Raw genomic sequence first — 27,672 nt, forward strand, 5'->3', positions numbered from 1 at the left:
TGAATAATATTCAAGGTGGACGAATGCATTCTCTTTTATAACGTATTGGAACGAGGGTACCCAACATGAACTCGCCGCCAGGTGTCTAATGGGCCATCATCGTTCCATGGCTCTTGTTCGGTCAGATCTCCCTCCAGAAGACTCAAAACACTTTGTAAAGGCTGGTGACATCTAGTGGAAGCAATAGGAAGTGCCAAAATATTCCTCAGCCCCTGTGTTTTTCAATGGCATAGGTTTAAAGGTAATACAACACATCAGGTATCCACTTCCTGTCAGAAAATGTCTCAGGGTTTTGCCTGCCAAATGAGTTCTGTTATACTCACAGACACCATTCAAACAATTTTAGAAACTTTAGAGTGTTTTCTATCCATATATAATAAGTATATGCATATTCTAGTTACTGGGTAGGATTAGTAACCAGATTAAATCGGGTACATTTTTTTATCCAGCCGTGCAAATACTGCCCCCTAGCCCTAACAGGTTAAAGAAAACCCTTTGAGTTCTATGAGATAGATAGCTCTGAATCTACGATATGGCAGAGGTTGAAAAGCCATTAGACTTAATTTTTTTCAACAACAGGTTATGGTCAATAATATCAAAGGCTGCACTGAAATCTAACAGTACAGCTCCCACAATCTTCTTATTATCAATTTCTTTCAACCAATCATCAGTTATTTGTGTCAGTGCAGTACATGTTGAGTGCCCTTCTCTGTAACCATGCTGAAAGTCTGTTATTAAATTGTTTACAGAGAAACAGCATTGTATTTGGTCAAACACAATTTTTCCAGCAGTTTGCTATGAGCTGGCAGCAAGCTTATAGGTCTGCTGTTAGAATCAGTAAAGGCCGCTTTACCACTCTTGGGTAGTGGAATTACTTTAGCTTCCCTCCAGTCCTGAGGACAAAGACTTTCCTCTACGCTCAGATTAAAAATATGACAGATAAGAGTGGTTTTTCCATCTAAGTTGTCAATGCCAGGAGGTTTGTCATTATTGATCGTTAACAATATTTTTTCCACCTCTCCCACACTAACTTTACAAAATTCAAACTTGCACTGCTTTTCTTTCATTATTTGTTTTTTTATACATTAATATAATTACTCACTGTTTGTCATGGGCATTTCCTGCCTATGTTTGCCCACTTTGCCAATGAAATAATCATTAAAATAATTGGCAACATCAAATGGTTTTGTGATGAATAAGCCATCTGATTCGATGAAAGATAGAGTTGAATTTGTCTTTCTGCCCATCATTTCATTTAAAGTACTCCAAACATTCTTTATATCATTGATCTTGACTTCATAATAAAGTTTCTTCTTCTTTTTGTTGAGTTTAGTCACATCATTTCTCAATTTGCAGTCAGTAAGCCAGTCAGATGTACAGCCAGACTTATTAGCCAGTCCTTTTGCCCAATCTCTTTCAACCAGACAGTTTTTCAATTCCTCACCAATCCATGGAGCCTTAACAGTTCTAACAGTTAGTTTCATAACAGGTGCATGTTTATCAATAATTGGAAGAAGCAATTTCATAAATTCATCAAGTGCAGCGTCTGGATGCTCCTCATTAATCACATCAGCCCAACAAATATTGTTTAACATCATACACATAAGAGTCACAGCAAAATCTTTTGTATGATCTCTTAAACACTATTTTAGGCCCAGCTGTTGGAACTTTGGTTTTCCTGGATATAGCCACTATATTGTGATCACTGCGTCCAATGGGTACGGATATAGCGGCTTGGAGGTCGGAACCTCCAGCAGTGGTCTACAGCACAGTGATTTCGGTAAGGATCTACAGTCCTATTCCTCCAATAATGATCCACAGGCCTATGTTACAGAAGCGGAGGGATCTGCAGGCGTAATGGAGGTTATGCCCTGAGCCAGAGCCACCTCCGTTGCTGGAGGATCGGGAGAAGAGGAAGGTTCTGGATGGAGCACATGAGCCATCATAGACTGTTGTCACCCTCCCTGCCCTCCCTTTGTGTTTGGGGTTGTTGTTGTTGGGTTTTTTGGTTTGGGTGCAGTCGGAGTCTGCACCTTTGGGGGGGGGGGTACTGTCACGTCTTGACCCTGATATGTAAATATGAGGTCATTTTTCCCTAGTAGTTTGGTCAGGGCGTGACAGGGGGGTGTTTTGTCTATGTGTTTTAGGTTTTCTGTTTTCTATGTGGGTTGTCTACAGTTTCATTCTATGTTGTCATTTTCTATGTTGTGGCCAGGTATGGTTTCCAATCAGAGGCAGCTGTCTATCGTTGTCTCTGATTGGAAGCCATACTTAGGCAGCCTGTTTTTCATGGGGTTTTGTGGGTGGTTGTTTCCATTTAGTCTAGAGTACCTGACGGGACTGTTGTTGGTCGTTTTATTGTTTTGTTGTTGAAGTGTTTTCATTAAAAATCAAAGAATGAGCACTATACACGCTGCGCCTTGGTCTCCATTCAACGACCCGTGTGACATGACATAAGATCTTCTCTAAGCATTACAGGGATATGGCTCTGAATATATACAGCAACTCCTCCCCCATAAGCATTTCTGTCTCTTCTATAAATGTTATATCCTTGTATTGCTACTGATGTATCATCAAATGAATGATCCTTGTGAGTCTCAGAAATGGCTAATATATGAATGTTATCTGATGTTAGCAAGTTATTGATTTCATTAACCTTATTTCTAAGGCTACATATATTAATATGGACTATTTTCAGCCCTTTCCTGGGTAGCTTATCAGAGATAGACATAATATTGAAAAGAGCAGACAAAGCAAGAGAAAAAAATATACATTCAGCAGTCCATTAATCAATTGGTAATTGGTGTGTGTGTGCTGCGGCATTGAAGCTACAAACCCATAGGCTTGGCACTCTCAACCCTTCCAGGCTTCTGGGAGGGAGGGTGGACAATGAGCCTGTTGTAGCAGATGTACTCAATGTCCCAACGCGCTCTGGCAGCTTTCATGGCTGGGATCAGTTCTTTCCTCTTCTGGCGCACAGCTTCAGGATAGTCCTCGTTGAGGAAGATATACGTTCCTCTCAAGTTCTTGGCTCTTTCCAGAACAGCTACCTTGTACTTGAACCTCAAGAACATAACCACTATCGGCCTGGGCCTATCACCTGGGCCGGTGTTGGGTTTTCCAGTCCTGTGGGCGCGCTCTACCTCAATCTTCCTGTGGTCCATTTTCAATTTCTCAGAGATCATTTCCCTCACTTTGTCCTCAGACTCCATCCAAGTCTTGCGGAGATTCTACAATTCCGTCCACAATCATGTTGTTTCGCCTTGATTGTCCCTCGAGAGTCAGATTTTTCTGTCATTGTTATCATGGATTCACAGACAGAACTGATGTCCTCTCTCAATGACTTACAGATTGCTGTCATCTTGCCGTTCTCCTGTTTTAACTCGTCGAGCTGACCCTGGGAGAACTGCAAACTGTTCTTCAGGTCCTGGACCTCTTTGGTCAGGTCGTCCATTCTTTTGTTAGTAGAATCCACGAGTATTTGGATAAAACACTTTAAACTATTTTCTTGTTGCTGTAACAACTGCTTATAGGTCTCTTTTTGTTCATTTAAAAGATCCTTCATGTGTGATAGAGAGACACCACTGGCACTGTCCTCAACGGAACTCCCATCGGCTTTGGTCTTTGTCATGGTAGCTAGCAACGTATGTTAGGCTGTTACTCCTCGCAGTTTCAGACAGGGCAGGTCACGGGGAAACTGAAAACAACAAACAGCAGGGATCTAGACAGCCACAAACCCGGGACAATCCACGGTCCCAGCCACAATGGCTAAACTCGTCGCAGGCTGCATTCAAGAACACCTCGCTAGCTTGATGTCCAGCTAGCTAGCAGCTAGGCTAGCTGAGACGCCAAATAGCTCCTCAGACCCATCCTTGGTCGGCAGGATCACTGGAAAGATACAAGCAGTCCCAGCAACTGATGCCAACTGCGTTGCGGGATACAACATAAGAAGCTAGGTAGCTACCAATAACTTTCCAATATACATTTAAACAACAAACTTTCCAAACAAACAAAACTGAGTTCTTCCTCATTCCGCGGACAACAGGAAGTGACGATGTTGTGATCATTATGGCATGCAGACCAAATTTAGCAATTTAAACCTGGAGTCACAGTTCCACGATTAGTGAGGACTATTAGGGTCGATTTATAGACTACTATATAGACTACTGTTCAACCCCTATTGTACACTTTTCTCACGTTCCAATATTTTATGGTTTGAACAATTGAATATGGCAACTTCCAGGATGAATCAAACCACTATTTATGATTCACCAATATATTTTGTGCGTAAAGGCTCTCCAGACGGGTTTTGTTATTATTCATAAATACAGTATTTTCCTAACCCTAAATCCTATACAAGATTTTTAAAGTATTTTTAAATCTACCAACTGGTTCTGAAAATGAGACTAATAGGCTCATGGGTGTATTTACATGGCTTTCTTTTATTGATCCATAATATTCTGAACCACTCTCTCCATATATTCTACAGTCTGTCGAAAAAACTACAATTAAAAAGCTACACCAAATTTGAAAGGGATGGCTTTAGATAAATGCACTGAAAACCCTTTTGAATGAAAACTCCACGAGAAAATCTGTTGGCCAGCAAGTGCGAGAATTGTCAGTGGTTTAATTCAGTGCACGCAAGGGATCCACACCTGCAAAGTCCATGTCACACCTGCATAAGGTAAATCTAAATAACATCTACTGAGAAGTGCCTAGGAAATATGTGCATTTCTTAAGTCTGAATCAGGCCCATGATTAATAAAATAGGGCATTCTCAAATCAAGGCATTTTGTCTTTCTTTCACAACCATCTCCCTGAGCAGATCACACATCCAGTTGACTCATTGGTTTTTGAGCATAAGGCTGAAACTATGCATTATTGAGTGTCTTTAATCTTTTATAATTGCATCCGAAGACCTCAAAGGGTACCAAGCCCAGAAGAGAACATATCCTGTCAGAGGTGAATACTTTTTTCTGAACAGTAAGTTGGCCCAGCAATCCAATACATTTTTTATCAAGATTCTTCATATAGAAATCAAAATGAATGTGAATTGTTTCACGACCCCATCCTGTAGCAAATCCCCATTTAAAACGCCACATGAGCCTGCCCACTGGTTGAATCAATGTTGTTTACACGTCATTTCAATGAAATTACATTGACGCAACCTGGAATAGAAGTTGAATGGATGTCTGAGCCCAGTGGGTTACTTGGTTGTTCCCTAATGTAATAATTAAATGTGATAATGTTGCTGCCATACATGCCCATGTAAGGATTAACACATTGCTGATGTTATAGTATCGTTCTCCCTCAATCAAATCAGTCAGCTCACTCAGATCATTTTTTAACTGCCATGCTCATATAGTAATGAATCAGTGTTATCGTTTCACAGCGAGAAGTAATATAACATCTTCTTTCCTTGTATAGAGCAGAAAGACCAGATGGTTTCCTCAACACGAGAAGATGTTGGAAGATTGCTGCAGGGACTTGCTTCCATTCAGCCACAAGAGCATTAGTGATGTCAGGCACCGATGTTGGGCGATTAGGCCTGGCACGCAGTCGGTGTTCCAATTCATCTCAAAAGTGTTCAATGGGATTGAGGTCAGGGCTCTGTGCAGGCCAGTCATGTTCGTCCACACCGATCTCGACATGCCATTTCTGTATGGACCTCACTTTGTGCACGGGGGCATTGTCATGCTGAAATAGGAAACGGCCTTCCCCAAACTGTTGCCACAATGTTGGAAGCACAGAATCGTCTAGAATGCCATTGTATGCTGTAGCGTTAAGATTCCCTTTACTGGAACTAAGGGACATAGCCCAAACCATGAAAAACAGCCCAGACCATTATTCCTCTTACACCAAACTGTACAGTTTGCACTATGCTTTGGGGCAGGTAGCGTGCTCCTGGCATCCGCCAAACCCAGATCCGTCTGACAGACTGCCAGATGGTGAAGCGTGATTCACTCCAGAGTCCAATGGCGGCGAGCTTTACACAACTCCAGCAAACGCTTGGTATTGTACATGGTGATTTTAGGCTTGTGTGCAGTTGCTCAGCCATGGAAACCCATTTCATGAAGCTCCCGACGAACAGTTTTTGTGCTGACGTTGTTTACAGAGGCAGTTTGGAACTCGGTAGTGAGTGTTGCAATCGAGGACAGATGATTTCTACATACTTCGGCAGTCCCGTTCTGTGAGCTTGTATGGCCTACCACTTCGCAGCTGAGCCGTTGGTGCTCCTAGATGTTTCCACTTCACAATAACAGCACTTACAGTTGACCGGCGCAGCTCTAGCAGGTGAGAAATTTGACAAACTGACTTGTTGGAAAGGTAGCATCCCATGACAGTGCCACATTGAAAGTCACTGAGCTCTTCAGTAAGGCCATTCTAATGCCAATATTTGTCTATTGAGATTGCATGGCTGTGTGCTCGATTGTATACACTTGTCAGCAATGGGTGTGGCGCAATTAGCCAAATCCACTCATTTATAGGGGTGTCCATACACGTTTGTGTGTGTGTGTGTGTGTGTGTGTGTGTGTGTGTGTGTGTGTGTGTGTGTGTGTGTGTGTGTGTGTGTGTGTGTGTGTGTATATAGTAGATTTAGCAATTTGAACAAATGAACAAAGAGATTAACTTAAATGTCTTGAGTCAATAAGTATTCAACCCCTTTGTTATGGCAAGACTAAATAAGTTCAGGAGTAAAAATGTGCATTGAATATCCCTTTGAGCATGGTGAAGCTACACCTTGTATGGTGTATCAATACACCCAGTCATTACAAAGATACAGGTGTCCTTTCTAACTCCGTTGCGGGAGAAGGAAACCGTTCAGGGATTTCACCATGAGGCCAATAGTGACTTTAAAACAGTTATATAGTTCAATGGCTGTGATAGGTGAAAATTGAGGATGGATAAACATTGTAGTTATTCCACAATACTAACCTAAATGACAGTGAAAAGGAAGCCTGTACAGAATTAAAATATTCCAAAACATGCATCCTGTTTGCAGTGGTGTAAAGTATTTAAGTAAAAATACTTGAAAGTACTACTTAAGTAGTTTTTTGGGGTATCTGTACCTAACCATTTATATTTTACAACTTTTACTTCACTACATTCCTGAAGAAAAATGTACCTTTTACTCCATACATTTTCGCTGACACCCAAAACTACTCGTTACATGTTGAGTGCTTAATAGGACAGGAAAAAGGGTCCAATTCACACACTTATCAAGATAACAACTCTGCCTCCCTTCGGCCGTTGTCTTTGTGCTCCGACAACCTGGTTATGTTTTGCCTTCGACACCCATTTCGACGCTGCAGCTCACCCACTCTCTCTGCCAATGATGACCTCCCTCTTCACCTCCAGTCCTGTGACCTCCAACCCCACAGCGTCTCACCGTCCATCCCTTCCATCCAGTCCATCCCTACCTACCAGCAATAAACACACACATCCCAGCCAGCTCAGCCAGCTATGTTCCAACTGCTCCTGCAGCGGTTCGGCCATGGATCTAACCAGCTGAGACCCTCTCCTAGATCAGTGAACCAACTGCCTCTGTTCAAGTCTTCGATTGACGGCCATAATCCAGCCTCGCCGAAGTCCACCACCCCCACCTCGTTACATTTTCAGTGCTAAACCAGAAAGGATAATGGTCCAATTCACACACTTATCAAGAGAACACATGGTCATCCCTACTGCCTCTGATCTGGCAGACTCACTAAACACAAATGTGTCGTTTGTAAATGATGTCTGAGTGTTGGACTGTACCCCTGGCTAAAAACAAGAACATGTTGCCATCTAGTTTGCTTTCTATAAGGAATTTGAAATGGTTTACACTTTTACTTGTGATACTTAGAGGTTGTCACCACAACCTCCATTTTCTGTGACTTATGGTCCATCCCTGCAGTACAGATGATAACCATTGCTATAAATGCAAAAACTCAAATTTTACTGAAGCATACATCACTTGTTGGCCTATCCCTCTCTACTGGTACAGATCTACTACTCTCAGGATCACTCCCCCCAATCTTCCTCTACTTTCTTCACTGCCTCAGACAACTTCTGCACTGCTCGAACCCTGGAAACTTCACCCTGCTTCTCTCGCACCTGACATTTCTGATCCCAGCCCCATGGGCACCCTCACAATTAACACATACCACTACTTTCCCCAATACTACACATTCCTTTGTTTCATGCCCTTCTGCACACTTCCTCACACCTAGGAACCTCCCTCCTACACACTGCTGCCACATGCCCATAAGCTTGACACCTGTAACAAGGTAATGTATTTGGCACAAAAGCTTGTAAAGAATAACTTCTATACCGTAACATCACTTTGTCAGGCAAAGACTCAATATCAAAACTCAAAAGAACACATGACTGTTTCACCACTCACGCCACACTTTCTGCGTCTCAATAAACGGCGAGCATCACAAACCCCTTCAGTTGATCAACTTTCACAATTACTGCTACCCCAGTAATCACTCCTTTCAATGGCACGCTTTTCTTGATAGCAAAACAATTCACATCGCTTGTCCCCATTCGTTTAACGCAGCAAAAACAAACACTTATCACAAGACCACTTCTGGTTACCATCACCGATTCCACAGCACCCAACTGTTTTCACCCACCCTGAAACCACAAATGGATCAGCCAAAAGGTAAGGGTCCACTTTTTCCAAAAAGATTGATTAGCAATGAGTTGCAGCTAATGCTTGTTGAGGACCTGCGTTCAAGGCAACTAGTTAAAGTGGTCTGGTCCTCTCTCCTGAATGTGTTCATTCTTAACACCATGAAAACTGCCGATACATGTTGTGTATTCTACTGTGCTATCTCTCTACAGTAGGTTGAGACCCCGAATGATTACCCACCCAACAAAATATAATTTGGTCAAGGCCCCTACATGCAGCGCACAGTCTGCGTATAGGCATAGGCTGCACTGCATGTCAGCATTTGTTATACTGCATACATAAAATCTCTGATGTACAGTATGCAAGTATGTGATTGTGCTGTGCTTTACTAAGGTGTGAGTGGGGATAAAAAAAGAAACAGAAGCAAGAACAGCTGCTATACTTTTGGTAGTTCTGCTGAGCATTGTGCTCTGGGAACAAGGTGAGAGTCATTGGCTCTAACCTGAAATTGAGGGCACTTGTCTGCTTAAATTGGGTCCGGAAAGTGGCATTTTATTTGAAAATACACTCAAAGCCATTTGGAGCCGACATGGGCTTGGCTGGATGAAGTGACAGACAAATCAGACAGGCTGGCCAGATCTGTAACATAAAGAGTGGGGAACTAAAGGGCAATTAGGAACAGCAGTGACCCAGCTCCAGGCCTCTTCTGCTCCCACAACCTGTGGCCTTTAGAAGATGGGAAAAACCTTTATATACACAGAAACTGTAAACAATTTTGTCAGAGAATGATAGAGCGTGCTGATCGGTTGCATAAGTCAAAATATCAAGGTGAATTCCAGTCAATGGGTAACATTGGGAAACTGACAATTATTTTTATTTATTTTTTATCTCACTTCAGATGCAGATTAAGATACAGAGCGGTGCTCCTTTGGAGAAGACACTATGTCAATGCTAGACCACTTCTTCTTTACAATAGAGTTTTAAAGCATTATCAAGTCACACCGTTTTGTAAATGCAGTCAGGCCCCTAGGACAGCCCTGTCCACAGTCATAACAATCACAGATCCAGAAGTAAATGGAGCATAGAAATGGGAGCTGGTGTGACCGGATTACACATGGGAAGATGGTTTGGTTCCTGTTGTCATCCAAAACCAGATACTGTCAGGGGAGTCCCAACTTGAAGGGGATTTGGCTGTTGGATTCAGAGAATGGAAGCAAGCCAAAATGTCTATTCAGCCACGATGATGTGCCTCCTAACAAGGTTTTCATTTGATTCTGTGGTTGGGGGGATTTCAGCAGTGCTTTGCACAGGTCAAAAGATAATGCAATATCATAACCCAGTTTCATGATAAATAAGCCAAGTTTACACTCTTCCAAAAAAACAATCTGCATGCATGACCAACGTTGAAATGGAGTTTTGATCTTGCATTGCAGTTGCTAGAGTGCAAAAGAATCGAATAGTTTGGTCTCTGACAATAAAAAATAAAAAAATGGAAATGCCGGACCAATTCATCGGTCTTCCTTTTCCAACTAATTAATGCAGTCCATAGAGAATAATAGCAAGATATATTTATTTTATTTTGTATTTTTAATAACACCAGTCTTTCAGAGGATATTTTTAAACGTTCTACTAAAAATAAATGTGACATTAACTGTAAGTGGCTCTGTAATAATACAAAATATTTTTTTTATACACTACATTACTAAACGTATATGGACACCTGCTCGTGAAACATCAAATTCCAAAATCATGGGCATTAATATGGAGTTGGTCCCCCCTTCGCTACTATAACAGCCTCCACTCTTCTGGGAAGGCTTTCCACTAGATGTTGGAACATTGCTGCGCGGACTTCCTTCCATTCAGCCACAAGAGCATTAGTGAGGTCCGACACTGATGTTGAGCGATTAGGCGTGGCTCGCAGTCTGTGTTCCAATTCATCCCAAAGGTGTTCGATGGGGTTGAGGTCAGGATTAATTTCTGTATTCACCTTGCTTTGTGCACGGGGGCACTGTCATGCTGAAACAGGAAACGGCCTTCCCCAAACTGTTGCCACAAAGTTGGAAGCACAGAATCGTCTAGAATGTCATTGTATGCTGTAGCGTTAAGATTTCCCTTCACTGGAACTAAGTGGCCTAGCCTGAACCATGAAAAACAGCCACAGACCATTATGCCTCCTCCACCAAAATTTACAGTTGGTACTAGGCATTCAGGCAGGTACCGTTCTCCTGGCATCCGCCAAACCCAGATTAATCCGTCGGACTGCCAAAGAATGCATTTTCACTGCTCCAATGGCGACGAGCTTTATACCACTCAAGCCGACGCTAGTCTTTGCGCATGGTGATCTTAGGCTTGTGTGCGGCTGCTAGGCCATGGAAACCTATTTCAGTACGGAACTCGGTAGTGAGTGTTGCAACAGAGGACAGGCAATTTTTACACAGACGCGTTCTTTGAGCTTGTGTGGCCTACCACTTCACGGCTGAGCTGTTGTTTCTCCTACACGTTTCCACTTCACAATAATAGCATTTACAGTTGACCGGGGCAGCTCTAGAAGGGCAGAAATTTGACGAACTGACTTGTTAGAAAGGTGGCATCCTATGACGGTACCACGTTGAAAGTCACTGAGCTCTTCAGTAAGGGCGTTCTACTGCCAATGTTTGTTCATGGAGATTGCATGGCTGTGTGATCGATTTTATATACCTGTCAGCAACGGGTGTGGCTGAAATAGCCATGTCCACGAATTTGAAGCGGTGTCCAAATACTTTTGTGTATATATATATATATATATACATACACACACACACACACACACACACACACACACACACACACAGTTGAAGTCGGAAGTTTACATACACCTTAGCCAAGTACATTTAAACTCAGTTTTTCACAATTCCTGACATTCAATCCGAGTAAAGATTCCCTGTCTTCGGTCAGTTAGGATCACCACTATATTTTAAGAATGTGAAATGTCAGAATAATAGTAGAGAGAATGATTAATTTCAGCTTTTATTTCTTTCATCACATTCCCAGTGGGTCAGACGTTTACATACACTCAATTAGTATTTGGTAGCATTGCCAATAAATTGTTTAACTTGGGTCAAATGTTTTGGGTAGCCTTCCACAAGCGTCCCACTATAAGTTGGGTGAATTTTTTCCCATTCCTCCTGACAGAGCTGGTGTAACTGAATCAGGTTTGTAGGCCTCCTTGCTCGCACACGCTTTTTCAGTCCTTCCCACAAATGTTTTATAGGCTTGAGGTCAGGGCTTTATGATGGCCACTCCAATACCTTGACTTTGTTGTCCTTAAGCCATTTTACCACAACTTTGGAAGTATGTTTGGTGTCATTGTCCATTTGGAAGACCCATTTGCGACCAAGCTTTAAACTTCTTGACTGATGTCTTGAGATTTTGCTTCAATATATCCACATCATTTTACATCCTCATGATGCCATCTATTTTGTGAAGTGCACCAGTCCCTCCTGCAGCAAAGCACCCCCACAACATGATGCTGCCACCCTCGTGCTTCACATTTGGGATGGTGTTCTTCGACTTGCACGCATCCCCCTTTTTCCTCCAAACATAATGGCCAAACAGTTCTATTGTTGTTTCATCAGACCAGAGGACATTTCTCCAAAAAGTATGATCTTTGTCCCCGTGTGCAGTTGCAAACCGTAGTCTGGCTTTTTTATGGCGGTTTTAGAGCAGTGGCTTCTTCCTTGCTGAGCGTCGATATAGGACTCGTTTTACTGTGGATATAGATACTTTTGTACCGGTTTCCTCCAGCATCTTCACAAGGTCCTTTGCTGTTGTTCTGGGATAGATTTGCACTTTTTGCACCAAAGTACATTCATCTCTAGGAGACAGACCGCGTCGCCTTCCTGAGCGGTGTGACGGCCGTGTGGTCCCATGGTGTTTATACTTGCGTACTATGGTTTGTACAGATGAACGTGGTACCTTCAGGCGTTTGGAAATTGCTCCCAATGATGAACCAGACTTGTGGAGGTCTACAATTTTCTTTCCTGAGGTCTTGGCTGATTTCTTTTGATTTTCCCATGATGTCAAGCAAAGAGGCACTGAGTTTGAAGGTAGGCCTTGAAATACATCCACAGGTGCCCCTCCAATTGACTCAAATGTCAGAAGCTTTTTCTGGATTTTTCCAAGCTGTTTAAAGGCACAGTCAATTTAGTGTCTGTAAACTTCTGACCTACTGGAAATGATACAGTGAATTAATGTCTGTAAACAATTGTTGGAAAAATTACTTGTCATGCACAAAGTAGATGTCCTAACCGACCTGCCAAAACTATAGTTTGATAACAAGTAATGTGTGGAGTGGTTGAAAAACAACTTTTAATGACTCCGACTATATATTTGTTTTTTTTCAAGGGAGTATTATACGCTTGTGTGAATTGGAAATGTTTTTTTTTTTTGCATATCCCAACTCCCCGCGACACCCTAGGAGAGTGGGGTCACGGCCATGGTCAGCATTTATCAACGGCGACCCTGGAGCATTTTTGGTTAAACGCTTTGCTCAAGGGCACATCGACAGATTTTTCACCTTGTCGGCTCAGGGTTTGAAACTAGCAACTTTTAGGCTACTGGTCCAACGCTCTAACTGCTAGGCTACTTACAGCCTCTGTAAGAGCTTATGCTACGACTAAAATGTCAATGTAAACAATTAACTGCTGGGTGCGATCAAAAGCAGACAATCTCACAACAATTTAAATGAGAAAAGCCAGAATTGGAGAAACAATCCCGCAAATATGATACATTATTTATTTACAACATATCAAATCACAACAGTAATAGTTTCCCTAGAGTGCGTGGATAATGGTACGACTCTTGAGCTGTTCAACGTACTCCTTGGCCTGGTCGAAGCCAGTCTTCTGCTCTGCCTTCGGTGGAAGCCCCTCCACCAGCTTGACAAAGTAGTGGCAGTGCACTTTATCCATGATCCCAAACATTCCTCTGCCATGGTAACGGATACGTTTCAGGTACTTCCCCTTGTTGGAGAATGATTCCGCTGAAGTGAGGGAGAAGGGGATAAAGAGTGCGTGAAAGTGTGCGCGTGACAGACATATAGAACAATGACACATTTCTCATTCTGGAATTGCATTTCAATGTCAAACACATCAGAATAAAGATATTTCTGTTTCCATTTGTTTATCTATAATAACCTCTGAATTACATTTGAATAAATCTGAAGTGAAAAAAAAAGTATGTATTTTCAGGCATCTAAAATTACATCCCTATTGTGATTTTTCAATACATTTCCATTGCCTTTTTCATTTGAAACAGTCAGGACGTGATTAGAATGCACCATACACCCTTTGATGATCACCATCACTTTATTCTAACCTTGTTAAAACAATTTACATTCAGGAATTCAAATCATGCTATTTAGGAAATGCATGGGCAATTTCTGTCATACATTTTATTGTCAGAGGATTCTAACAAGATGTTATGCGTATGAACTTGTGTATTAGAGACCATCTGCACCTTAAAGATTATTTTACATTTTAGTCATTTTAGCAGACGCTCTTATCCAGAGCGACTTACAGTAGTGAATGCATACATTTTCTCCCCCCCCGTACTGACTAGTATCCACACATCCAACCCTCACACAAAACAGTCAACACTGCTGTTCTATGATATACCATTTATTCTACTATGTGACCGAGACACTGCCCACATATTTGTAAATACAGTCTATTATTACTATGCATACTACCTCTATTACTTATTATTTTTTACCCGACTCTTCATTATTATTAATATTGATTAACGTACTGCATTAAGGGGGCTAGCACACAAGCATTTTGCTGCGCCTTTTATACCTGCTGTGAACTGTGTATGAGACGAATACAATTTGATGTGTAAGATTTCAAGAAGATGTATGACAGTTGACACTTACCAACATATAAATTGGACTTGTATTCCACATTGTGATTCCTGACTGCCATCTCCTGGGCTTCCAAGAGAACCTTAGAAATACAACAACGTATCACATCATGAAAGGAAGACAGCGGCCAAACACTGACAAGTCATACGAGTGTATTTTGTCAGTATAACTATTGGACATGAGCACATCAGACAGGTCACCCGTGATACAAATCAGTATTCGACGTCCATCCATGTCTGAGGACATCGGGAGATGACGTGGAAACAAGGCCACTAGGGACAACAGCGAGCTCCGTTACCTTCAAGTAGGTTTCGGTTTTGCTAGGGCGTTGTTGACGGGGATGGCAGATGGGCGCAAGCATCTGCCCCTGGTTGAAAAGGTAAGCATCTGCCTCTGGTTCAAAAGGGTGCATGTTCAAATCCAGTGATAGTTATTTTTGATATTCTTCTTTTAAGCCTAGGCATCAAATGCCTAACCTTAAATTTGTAGTTAATTCCTAAATTTAACCTTCAACACTTTGAAATTTGACGTTTGAGAAACATGAATGGATGTCTAACTCTGATTTGAGTCTGTGAGAGCTTGTTGCATCACAAGCCTAAAGCAAATGTTGCATTGTTTTCCAAAACTAGTTAAAGCATGCTGTAGAAAGTCAAGGATAAAACATACCTCTTTCATAATCTTTGCCCCCTTTTTGTCATTGAACTCAAGCTGTGCAATGGCATCGTCAATGGTCATTCCTCTGATCTGTTGGAGGAATACAGAAGTCAACCAATAGCGGACGCATAAAAATGGCAGGCCCCATGCACTTACCACAAATGCCTTGTTGGCCAAGTTCGCCGTACATTGCTCTCCGTTACTCTTTTTGTATTCTCGTCAGCACAGTATACATGATCCCAATTTTACCTCCAAGACACTGCCGATTTGAAAAACAAAAAAGAGTAGAATGTGCTAATTTACTGGTGCATTGAACCATGTTGCACGCTATAGTTTAAAAACTCTGATAGTGCTAAAACAATGTCATATCTAAATTGACATCTTTATGCACCTTTGGCATAATACTTTATCATTTTAAAAACGGTTCAATGCACCTGTTTTTCTCAATACCAAATCATCTGATTAACAATTAAGTACCTTACTGTGATCGTTTTAAATTAAAATGGTACAAAAATAAATGATGTTCTTAGCAAAGAGCAATTTCTCAAGCAACAATTTTGGTAGGACTGTTGGAGTGGTCTGAGTTGGGAGGGGAAACTAGCCGTTATTGGCAGAGAGGTTTGAAACTCTTTCTTATTGGTCTATTAACTAATTTACCGTGAGGTCACCAGGCAGGCCAAAACTCCATCCCATCAAAACAGGCTAAAATTTCAGGCGGCCTTTTCAAAAAGCGCATTCAATTTCACAGTATTACGCCAACCTCAGTGTGGAAATATATATAACACAGGAAAAATGTTTTTGACTGCATTTAACAAAATAGCATACTTAAAAAGACACAACCTACAAGGCTGTCAGAGGTCAGCCTTACATTATATTGTTATGACAACCAATCTATGGGACAGGCACAAGGAAAGCACTGGACAACAACCCACTAGGAAAGTGAAAGCAGGGAAGGCCATAGCTGTGTATATGACAATGCTATCCCTCTTGGACAACATTGTAGCGTAAAAATTCATCACATGTGCGTCACGAATCTTGAATAAAATTCGATTTGAAATTACTTGACATTTTTGCAGGGCATTGGACCTTAGCGCCAACCATTGGGAATTTGAGCCAAAATATCCACAGGAAAGCATTATTCAAGGCTTTTAACCCCCCCCCAAAAAAAAATGAAAAGCCGATAAATAAAATTGTTGCCAGCCAAATTGACCGGGAGAAAAAAATAAATAATATATATATAAAAAAAACTATCCAATTGCAAAATAATACTTCTTTCATTGATGGAAAGACCAGTCCATGGAAATACATATGGCCGTAATGCTTATCGGTCTATAGCTTAATTAGCATAATTGTGGAATTAAATTGCCGCATGTGTATTTAAGTTAGGCATGTATTTTATTTAATCACACGCACAGCATACAGAGAGCCTATTTTGAGCAAAATACCACCTCAGACAGCATTAGAGCTGCTGCAGCGCTTCAGCCCATTGCTGCTGAAGTGCAACATGTGCTTTTATAAGACCAGTCACTGTGCAATATTTCTAAAATGCAATTGTGTGTTAAACTTGGATGGCCACAATTAAAATGAGTTAACATTTTGTTTGTTTTTTTATTAAAATTGGAAGTGCCACTGCCATTAGACATTCAAGTGCATAGGGAACAGTAGACAAACTATAAGAGATGCTCAGTAATTTCCTCCATATATAGCACATTCAGGAACATATTCAGACCCCTTCCCTTTTTCCACATTTTGTTACAGCCAAACTCTAAAATGGATTAAATGAAACACTCAATCTATACACAATACTTAATGACAAACAAACTGGGTAAGAATCATTTGCAAATGTATTAAAAATAAAACAGACACCTTATTTAAGTGTTCAGACCCTTCGCTATGAGATTTGAAATTGAGTTCAGGTGCATCCTGTTTCCATTGATCATCCTTCGACAACTTGATTGCAGCATTGAAGGTCCCCAAGAACATAGTGGCCTCCATCATTCTTAAATGGAAGAAGTTTGGAACCACCCAGTCTCTTCCTAGAGCTGGCCGCCGGGTGAAAATGCGCAATCAGGGGAGAAGGGCCTTGGTCGGGAAGGTGACCAAGAACCCGATGGTCACTGACAGAGCTCCAGAGTTTCTCTGTAGAGATGGGAGAACCTTCCAGAAGGACAACCATCTCTGCAGCACTCCACCAATCAGGCCTTTTATGGTAGAGTGGATAGATGGAAGTCACTCAGTAAAAGGAACATGACAGCCCGCTTGGAGTTTGCCAAAAGGCACCTAAAGGACTCTCCGACCATGAGAAACAACATTCTCTGGTCTGATGAAACCAAGATTGAACTCTTTAGCCTGAATAAGCAGCACATCTGGAAGAAACCTGGCACCATCCCTACTGTGAAGCATGGTGGTGCCAGCATCATGCTGTGGGGATGTTTTTCAGTGCGTTTTAGTCAGGTTTGAGGGAAAGATGAACGGAGCCAAGTCCAGAGATTCATGAAAACCTGCTCAGGACCTCAGACTGAATAACGACCCTAAGCACACAGCCAAGACAACGCAGGATTGGTATCGGAACAAGTCTCTGAATGTCCTTGAGCAGCCCAGCCAGAGCCCGGACTTGAACCTGATCGAACATCTCTGGAGACCTGAAAATAGCTGTGCAGCAACGCTCCCCATAAAACCTGAGAGCTTGAGAGGCTCTGCAGAGAATGGGATAAAAAAAATCCTCAAATACAGGTGTCCAAGCTTGTAGCGTCATACCCAAGAAGACTCGGGGCTGTAGTCGCTGCCAAAAGGTACTTTAACAAAGTAAAGGGTCTGAATAGTTATGTAAGTGGTTTTTATAAATTACTGTTTAGTGATTACTGATCAATTCATGTATACATTTATAATTAGCAGATTGTTATCCATTTTAAAACCTTTTTATTTATGTATTGTACATTTTTTTGTGGCTTCCAACCACACCATTTCTTTGTATTTTGTTTTCTGTATTGCTGTCCATCACTTGATTTCTTTGGTTCAAATAAACTTTAATTGACCAGAAGCCAAAGGCACAATCCTAGTCATATTAGCAACACATCCTAGTTGTTGCATCTTTAGATTCCCCCTCCTTCAAAGTTCTTAGCCGAGATATTAGACAGTATAAGTTAATATAGCCCAATAAAGACTTCCAAACCCCTCTGCCAATAACAGCTTGTTTTCAGATTACATATCCCTCCCCAGTCAGACCCCACCCAGTCATAGCTAAATTATTGCTTGAGAAATTATTTTTTTGCACCAAAAAAAGTTTCAGATTATTTTAATGTTAAACTATTACAGTAAGGTCCTTAACTGAAATTAGAGAAATTCTTTTTTTGAGAAAACAGCTTCATTTGGGCCTTTAAAAACAGACTTTTCAACGTAGGTCTGCTGCATATGCCTGAAATCACATCCTCTCTGCTCCACCTTATGTCATAATAAAAGTCCTGCATGTGTGCAAGCACATTTAATTAAATGAGGGACAAGATTACGTAAAGAAAGTACATTTATGAGATTTTGAATGTAGCATCTAAAGATTGAGAATACGCAGTAAAATCTGTTATGTCTAGGGCTATCTGGAAGGTGTTCAACATGTTGCTTTTACATTCAAACCTTGAGACACCCACCATATTTGCTAAATACCACATCTTGTCCTTGCTGTACTTGATTTGCCTCCTGCAGTGGTGCACCTCCTGTGAAATAAATATATTGGTCTGTATTTAGTATATCGCAACAACTGAAAACCACTTAGTTAACAATAAAATGGTCAGATATGGAATGATTTCCATGGGAATAAAGGTTTTATTTAACCATAACTACTGTATGTATCATTTGGTTGTTGGAACTCACTGCAGGTCTTCGTGCTTCATCAGGCTGCTGTGGTGGGAACATTTGCAGGTTCTTCCTGTCCCAGTTCTTGTTGACATCTAATGAGGCGCTGGTGTGGATGCAGGAGAGCTTCTGGGTATTACCAAAGGCAAATAGCCTGGGTAGAGAAGAGAACTTCGCTAAGAAGCTAACGTTAGCTAGCTAACGTTTGATAAGTTAGACAGAAAGAGGCACAATAAAAATAAAATCTGGCAAATACTTGTAATAGGTACAATTATGAAAGTTGTAAGCACATGTATAACTTCACTGCTTGATTTGTCCTTTACTGAAATTACAGCGCTGTTAGCTCGTGTGCTGGTTCTCCTTACCTTGAGCGTATCTGCCCAGCAACACTCCTGAGTAGTGTGAACCCTATGAAAACATAACCCATGTTAAGTTCATTCTAAACCACACTTTAGAAGAGGTAGAGAATTAAATAGACGCTGGCATTTCAAGTACAATACTATTAAACTTACCACCGCCTACCATTACGGAGGTCGCCATGTTGAATGTATGACGTCGTCCACACCTTCTGCTTTACGGCAAGTGCACAGTCTCGACTGTCGTCGCTACTTACCACAACCACACATTCATAAACCCCGCCTATTTCTAAAATGTATCTTCTTAAAATCTGATTTTAAACGTAACCTTAACACACTGCTAACCTTATGCCTAACCCTAACTTTAAGTTACAACTAAAAAGCAATTTTCTGGTTTTATAATTTTTTGGTCTAAGGTAACTAGTGGAAACGCAAAGATACTGACGCTCCTTCTCAGGGCTCCGTCGCCTATCTTCTTCTTGACATTTGTATTGGCAGATCGCAACCAACTAAAAGGTGCATACACCGTCATCTACTGTACTGGAGAGTTGCGTGGCCGGTGATGGCCTCCCTATTAATATATGTATCTTATTTGGCCCTATGTTTCCGCCTACTGTTCTGGAGTGTGAATTCATGACACTTTATGACACAAAATGGGAAGGGACAAAGGACTGGAAAAGGAGGCAAAATTGCCCTACCAACACCCGTTAAAACCTAGTCACTAACACACCTTGTAACTCTTCTGCAGTAAAATCTCGTACACCCAAGTATTTCTCTGTAGCTACCACCACAACATATACTTTCTATTATTTCAGTTCCATTTCTGCGGTACAGTTGATATCCATGTCTATGAATGCTCAGAAAGCAACCTTACTGGCGCACGTTTATTCCTATCACTCTATTAGCCCGGCTTACTCACAGGGAGCCTCTTATGATCCCTCGCCCTGGACCCATCTTCCTGTACTTCTCTCTTCACTTCCTCAGCATATGAGGCAATTTATATACTAGATCTACACTGTAAAAAATAATCTAGACATTATCTTCCATTTCTTTTAGACTAGCATTTGGCTTTCAACAACAAAGATTTGTAATAACCTTGTTGTCTGTCTCTCCGACATTTGCAACATTGTTTCAATACTGAAATTCGATCTCCAGTGGTCGGGACGAGACAGACAGGCTGGCAGCTTTTCTCAGCCAGTCGAAATCATGAGTCAGGATCATTTTATGGATATACACAAAGAAATGTCAATAGAAAAACAGAAATTGCAGCTTCATTTTGAAGTGATTGTGTTAGCTGTGTAGTTGGCTATCTCTTCTGGAACAGTGGTCTGGTGAATTGGAATGTTCTATGCCAGACGAAATTTCACATCATTAGCTCATTGTAATGGATGTATCCCACAAAAATCACTAGAAAACAGCTTAAACAAACGCAAAAGCAGCTACGTTGCTGTTATTCTGGCTGCACTGTTTGACGTGACAGTGTTAGACAAAGTTGGCCAGCTAGCAAGCAAGGGATAAGAACGTTGCCAGCCAACATGGCAACAGAACATTTAGATCGAATGACTGGATCGAGTCCATAGATTTAGAACGAAAGACAGGACGTGTTAGTAAATTCACTCTGGCTATATATTCCGATTTTAGAGCGCTCTTGTCTGAGTGTGCCAGAGCGCAGAATAACTGATGAATTTCCGAACGCTCAACACCCATTGAATATGGCCGGTGACAGTAAACATCCGCAAAAACAGTGTAATTAAATTGTTGCCAGCATTACAGTTATGATCACCAACGCTCTGGGTAATATGAACATTTGATTCCATTCCAGCCATTACAATGAGCCCATCCTTCTATAGCGCCTCCCACCAGCCTCCTCTGGTGAGCCCACTGTAAGTAAGAAGGGGAAACCGTAATTAAACAACAGAAGGTTCTACCTGATGTTGATAGTGTTAGTGTATATTTTCCAAACTATTGGAAGGAGAGACAAGGAAGATGTGTCTATCCTTGACATCAGATGAACACATCATCCACATCTCTCCCTTCACCAGCTGGTTTTGAAGCATGAGTGAGGTACTGCTGCCCACGCAGGAGAAGGAGAGACAGGGAAGATATGTCTATTCTCTGTGTCGAATGAAAAATGTATGGGAGCTAGGAAAGGAAAGAAGGAAAGAATGCTTGAAAAGGAAGATAGGTGTCACGGTTGTCGTAGGATGAAGGAGCAGACCAAAGCACAGTGTTTGTATCGTTCCACATTTTCTTTATTAAACTGCGAAACTATGCAATACATACAAATAAACTGAATGAACAAAACAACAATCCGTGACAAAGAGTTACAGCATACACTTACTCAAAAACAATCCCCCACAAACCCAGGTGGGAAAAACAACTACTTAAGTATGAAGCTCTGGACTGGGAACTGTCGACGGAAGCTCTGGACTGGGAACTGTCGACGGAAGCTCTGGACTGGGAACTGTCGCCGGAAGCTCTGGACTGTGAAGGCGCACTGGAAGCCTGGTGTGTGCAGCTGGCACAGGTGGCACCAGACTGGTGACACACACCTGAGGACGAGTGCGAGGAGCAGGCACATGACGCACCGGACTGGGGAGACGCACTTCAGGGCGAGTGCGAAGAGCTGGTACAGGACGTACTGGGCTGTGGAGGCGCACCTGAGACATGGTGCATAGAACCAGCATCAATGGTACTGGTTCGATGACACACCTTGCACGGCAAGTGCGAGGAGCTGGCACAGGACGTACTGGGCTGTGGAGGCGCACTGGAGACCTGGTGCGTAAAACCGGCATCAATGGTACTGGTTCAATGACACCGTGCGAGGAGCTGGCACAAGACATACTGGGCTGTGGAGGCGCACTAGAGACCTGGTGCGTAGAGCCGGCACACATGGTACCGGACTGGTGACACACACTTCAGGGCGAGTACGAGGAGCAGGCACAGGACGTACCGGACTGGGAACACGCACTTCAGGGAGAGTGCGAGGAGGGGACACAGGACGTACCGGACTGGGGAAGCGCACTGGAGGCCTGATGTGTGGGACCGGCACAAGTTGCACCGGACTGGTGACACGCTCCTCCAAACGCCTGCGTTGCCGCATACTCCTAGCCAACTCCATTCTCATGCACTGTACTCTCCTTGGGTCGACCGACCACCTCTCTATCTCCTCCCAGGTTGTCACTGGCTCACTCCCCGGCTCCGCTGACCACCCCGTGTGCCCCCTCCCCCAAAACAAATTCGGGCTGTCTTTTGGGCTTTCTACGTGGCCGCGAACCCTGGTGTCATTGCTGTCCTCCCTTCTCTCTGTTCGACTGCTTCCAAGGAAGGCTTTCGTCTCCAGCCATAATTTCCTCCCAAGTCCAGAATGTCTTCTCCTCCTTTATCTCCTCCCAAGCCCAGGATACCTTCTCCTCCCGGGCACGCTGCTTGGTCCTGGTGTGGTGGGATCTTCTGTCACGATCATCATAATGATTGGACCAAGGCACAGCGTGAGTAGCGTTCCACATCTTTATCATAACGTGAAACTTCAGCAAAATACAAAAACAATAAATTATCAAACGAAACGTGAAGACAGTGAAGTGCAAATAGGCACCTACACAAAAACAAGATCCCACAAAACACAGTGGGGAAATGGCTGCTTAAATATGATCCCCAATCAGAGACAACGCTAAACAGCTGCCTCTGATTGGGAACCATACCAAGCACACCAACATAGAAATAAACAACATAGAACACCCCCAGTCACGCCCTGACCTACTATACCATAGAGGACCAAGGGCGTGACAGTTATTCTTGAGCGTGTTGTGTATGCAGAATATTTTTTTTATCCGTACGTTAGCTAGCTTAGCTAGAATGTTCTCCAGCTGCATTGGCTGCTACCTAGGTCTGACCATAAAAACAATTTAAAAAACTTGTTGCTTCCATGGAGAGTGACAAAGGTCTGATAACCCTCTTGCTATGTCATAACTTGGGTTATAATGTTTTGGTATTTTAAAATGGATGGCGATAGATTTGATTTGTTGAGTGACTAAGCTACTTGGCTAGTACCTGATGGTAACCAAGTCACATGAACTGTCATGTAAATTAGGAAGTGAATTTAATGAAATAGTTGCCTTCCAGAGAGACATCAGAGATTGTAACTTTCTCTGTTTCACGGAAACATGGCTCTCTCGGGATATGTTGTTAGAATCGGTTCAGCCACCGGGCTTCTCCATGCATCGCGCCGACAGAGTTAAACACCTCCCTGGGAAGAGGAAGGGCAGGGGTGTATGCTTCATGATTAACGACTCATGGTGTAATCATAACAACATACAGGAACTCAAGCTCATCCGACCTAGGTTTCCTTACAATCAAATGCCGGCCATTTTACCTAACAAGAGAATTCTCATCAGTTATAGTCACAGCTGTGTACATTCCCCCTCAAGCAGACACCAAGATGGCCATCAAGGAACTTCATTGTACTATATGCAAACTGGAAACCATATATCCTGAAGCTGCATTTATTATAGCTGGGGATTTTAACAAAGCACATTTGAGAACAAGGCTACCTAAAATCTACCAGCATATTGATTGCGCTACGCACATGGGCAAAATCCTCAACCAACGTTACTCTAACTTCCGCAATGCATACAAAGCCTTCCCCCGCCCTCCCTTTGGCAAATCCGACCACGACGCCATCTTGCTCCTATCGTCTTATAGGCAGAAACTCAAACAGGATGTACCAGTGACGAGAACCATTCAACGCTGGTCCGATCAATCGGAAGACAAGCGTCAAGATTGTTTTGATCACGCGGACTGGAATATGTTCCGGTCAGCCTCAGAGAACAACATCAACCTATACGCTGACTCGGTGAGTGTGTTTATAAAGAAGTGCATTGGAGATGTTGTACCCACTGTGACCATTAAAACCTACCCTAACCAGAAACTGTGGATGGATGGCGGCATTTGCGCAAAACTGAAAGCGCGATCCACCGCATTTAACCATGGAAAGAGGTCTGGGAATATGACTGAATATTAACAGTGTAGCTGTTCCCTCCACAAGGCAATCAAACAAGCAAAATGCCACTACAGGGACAAGATGGAGTCGCAATTCAATGGCTCAGACACGAGAAGTATGTGGAAGGGTCTACAGGAAATCACGGACTCCAAAAAGAAACCAGCTACGTCATGGACACCGACGTCACACTTCCAGACAAACTAAACACCTTCTTTGCCCGGTTTGAGGATAATACAGTGCCACCATTGCGGCCTGCTAACAAGGACTGCGCCCCCCCCCCTTCTCCGTGGCTGACTTGAGAAAAACATTTAAACATGTTAATCCTCGCAAGGCTGCTGGCCCAGACAGCATCCCTAGCCGCATCCCGAGAGCATGCGCAGACCAATTGGCTGGTGTGTTTACGGACATAGTCAATCGCTTCCTATCCCAGTCTGTTGTCCCCACATGCTACAAGATGGCTACCATTGTTCCTGTACCCAAGAAGGCAAAGATAACTGAACTAAATTACTACCATCCCGTAGCACTCACTTCTGAAGTGCTTTAAGAGACTAGTTAAGGATCATATCACCTCCACCTTACCGGCCACCCTAGACCCACTTCAGTTTGCATACCACCCCAAAAAGGTCCACAGATGACGCCATCGCCATCACACTGCACACTGCCCTATCCCATCTGGACAAAATGAATACCTATGTAAGAATGCTGTTCATTGACTACAGCTCAGCATTCAACACCATACTACCCTCCAAGCTCATCATCAAGCTGGAGGCCCTGGGTCTCCACCCCGCCCTGTGCAATTGGGTCCTGGACTTTCTGAAGGGTCGCCCCCCAGGTGGTGAAGGTAGGGAACAACATCTCCACTTCACTGACCCTCAATACTGGGGCCCCACAAGGGTGCGTGCTCAGCCCCCTCCTGTACTCCCTGTTCACCCATGACTGCATGGCCATGCACGCCTCCAACTCAGTCATCAAGTTTGCAGATGACACAACAGTAGTGGGCTTGATTACCAACAACAATGAGACAGCCTACAGGGAGGAAGTGAGGGCACTCAGAGTGTGGTGTCAGGAAAACAACCTCTCACTCAACGTCAACAAAACAAAGCAGATGATTGTGGACTTCAGGAAACTGCACATCAGCTCTTCAACCAATTTCTGTCCGCAATCTCCCGCCCGACTAGCATCACTACTCTGGACGATTCTGACCTAGAATATGTGGACAACTACAAATACCTAGGTGTCTGGTTAGACTGTAAACTCTCCTTCCAGACTCACATTAAGCATCACCAATCCAAAATTAAATCTAGAATTGGCTTCCTATTTTGCAACAAAGCCTCCTTCACTCATGCTGCCAAACATACCCTCATAAAAGGTACTATTCTACCGATCCTTGACTTCGGCGATGTCATTTACAAAATAGCCCCCAACACTCTACTCAGCAAACTGGATGCAGTCTATCACAGTGTCATCTGTTTTGTCACCAAAGCCCCATATACTACCTACCACTGCGACTTGTATGCTCTCATTGGCTGGCCCTCACTACATATCCGTCGCCAAAGCCACTGGCTCCGGGTCATCTATAAGTCTTTGCTAGGTAAAGCCCCGCCTTATCTCAGCTCACTGGTCACCATAGCAACACCAACGCATAGCACGCGCTCCAGTGGGTATATTGTACCGGTCATCCCCAAAGCCAACACTTACTTTGGCCGCCTTTCCTTCCAGTTCTCTGCTGCCAATGACTGGAACGAATTGCAACTTTAAGCATCAGCTGTCAGAGCAGTACCTGTACACAGCCAATCTGTAAAAAGCACACCCAACCACCCCAATATCTATACTTGCACATCATCATCTGCACATCTATCACTCCAGTATTAATGCTAAATTGTCATTATTATTTTGCCTCTATGGTCTATTTATTACCTACCTCCCTACTCTTCTACATTTGCACACACTGTACATAGATTTTTCGGTTTTTATTTTCTAATGTGTTATTGACGGTACGTTTGTTTATGTGTAACTCTGTGTTGTTGTTTTTGTCGCACTGCTTTGCTTTATCTTGGCTAGGTCGCAGTTGTTAATGAGAACTTGTTCTCCACTGGCCTATCTGGTTAAATAAAGGTGTAATTATAAAAAAATTAATAAAATAGAAACAGCAGTGGGTGCACACTCCTATCCACATCGAAGGGACAGCCGTGGAGAAGGTTGAAAGTTTTAAGTTCCTCAGCGTACACATCACAGACAAACTGAAATGGTCCACCCACACAGACAGTATGGTGAAGAAGGCGCAAAAGCGCCTCTTCAACCTCAGGAGGCCCTGACAAATCTTTACAGATGCACAATCGAGAGCATCCTGTCGGGCTTTATCACAGCCTGGTAAGGCAACTGCACCGCACTCAAATACAAGGCTCTCCAGAGGGTGGTGCAATCTGCACAATACATCATCGGGGGCAAACTACCTGCCCTCCATGACACCTACTGCACCCGATATCACAGGAAGGCCAAAAAGATCGTTAAGGACGTCAACCAAATGAGCCACTGCCTGTTCACACTGCTACCATCCAGAAGGCGAGGTCAGTACAGGTGCATCAAAGCTGGGACCAAGAGACTGAAAAACAGCTTCTATCTCAAGACCATCAGACTACTAAACAGCAATCATTAACTCAGAGAGGCTGCTGCCTACATTGAGACCCAATCACTGGCCACTTTAATAAATGGATCACTAGAACTTTATACAATGCCACTCTAAATAATGTCATTTTTATGTTTACATATCTTACATTACTCATATCACATGAACAGTTGAAGTCGGAAGTTTACATACACTTAGGTTGGGGTAATTAAAACTCATTTTTCAACCACTCCAAGAATTTCTTGTTAAAACAAACTATAGTTTTGGCAAGTTGGTTAGGACATCTACTTTGTGCATTACACAAGTAATTTTTCCAACAATTGGTTACAGACAGATTATTTTACTTATAGTTCACTGTATCAATTCCAGTGGGTCAGAAGTTTACATACACTAAGTTGACAGTGCCTTTAAACAGCTTGGAAAATTCCAGAAAATGATGTCATGGCTTTAGAAGCTTCTGACATCATTTGAGTCAATTGGAGGTGCACCTGTGGATGTATTACAAGGCCTACCTTCAAACTCAGTGCCTCTTTGCTTGACATCATGGGAGAATCAAACGAAATCAGCCAAGACCTCAGAAAAAACATTGTAGACCTCCATAAGTCTGGTTCATCCTTGGCAGCAATTTCCAAATGCCTGAAGGTACCACGTTCATCTGTACAAACAATAGTA

The 27,672-nt window shown here is 42.7% G+C and overlaps 1 protein-coding gene across 2 annotated transcripts; it reads right to left on the reverse strand.

The window, feature by feature from the left end:
* Nucleotides 1–13,379: 13,379 nt before the first annotated feature.
* LOC106567999 (39S ribosomal protein L22, mitochondrial) lies at nucleotides 13,380–19,863 on the reverse strand. 2 transcript variants are annotated; one of them, XM_014137968.2, is made up of 7 exons: nucleotides 19,532–19,863; nucleotides 19,385–19,427; nucleotides 19,038–19,173; nucleotides 18,815–18,880; nucleotides 15,186–15,263; nucleotides 14,532–14,601; nucleotides 13,380–13,640 (listed from the first exon to the last, which is right to left on the reverse strand). In XM_014137968.2, exons 1-7 carry the CDS (start codon nucleotides 19,557–19,559, stop codon nucleotides 13,432–13,434), a joined length of 630 nt encoding a protein of 209 aa, XP_013993443.2. In that variant the 5' UTR covers nucleotides 19,560–19,863; the 3' UTR covers nucleotides 13,380–13,431. The 2 variants fall into 2 exon arrangements, with proteins under 2 accessions (XP_013993443.2, XP_013993444.1); XM_014137969.2 differs by having other exon boundaries at nucleotides 19,038–19,217; nucleotides 19,532–19,835.
* Nucleotides 19,864–27,672: the final 7,809 nt, after the last annotated feature.

This window comes from Salmo salar, chromosome ssa13 (assembly GCF_905237065.1).
Source record: "Salmo salar chromosome ssa13, Ssal_v3.1, whole genome shotgun sequence".
Lineage (NCBI taxonomy): Eukaryota > Metazoa > Chordata > Actinopteri > Salmoniformes > Salmonidae > Salmo > Salmo salar.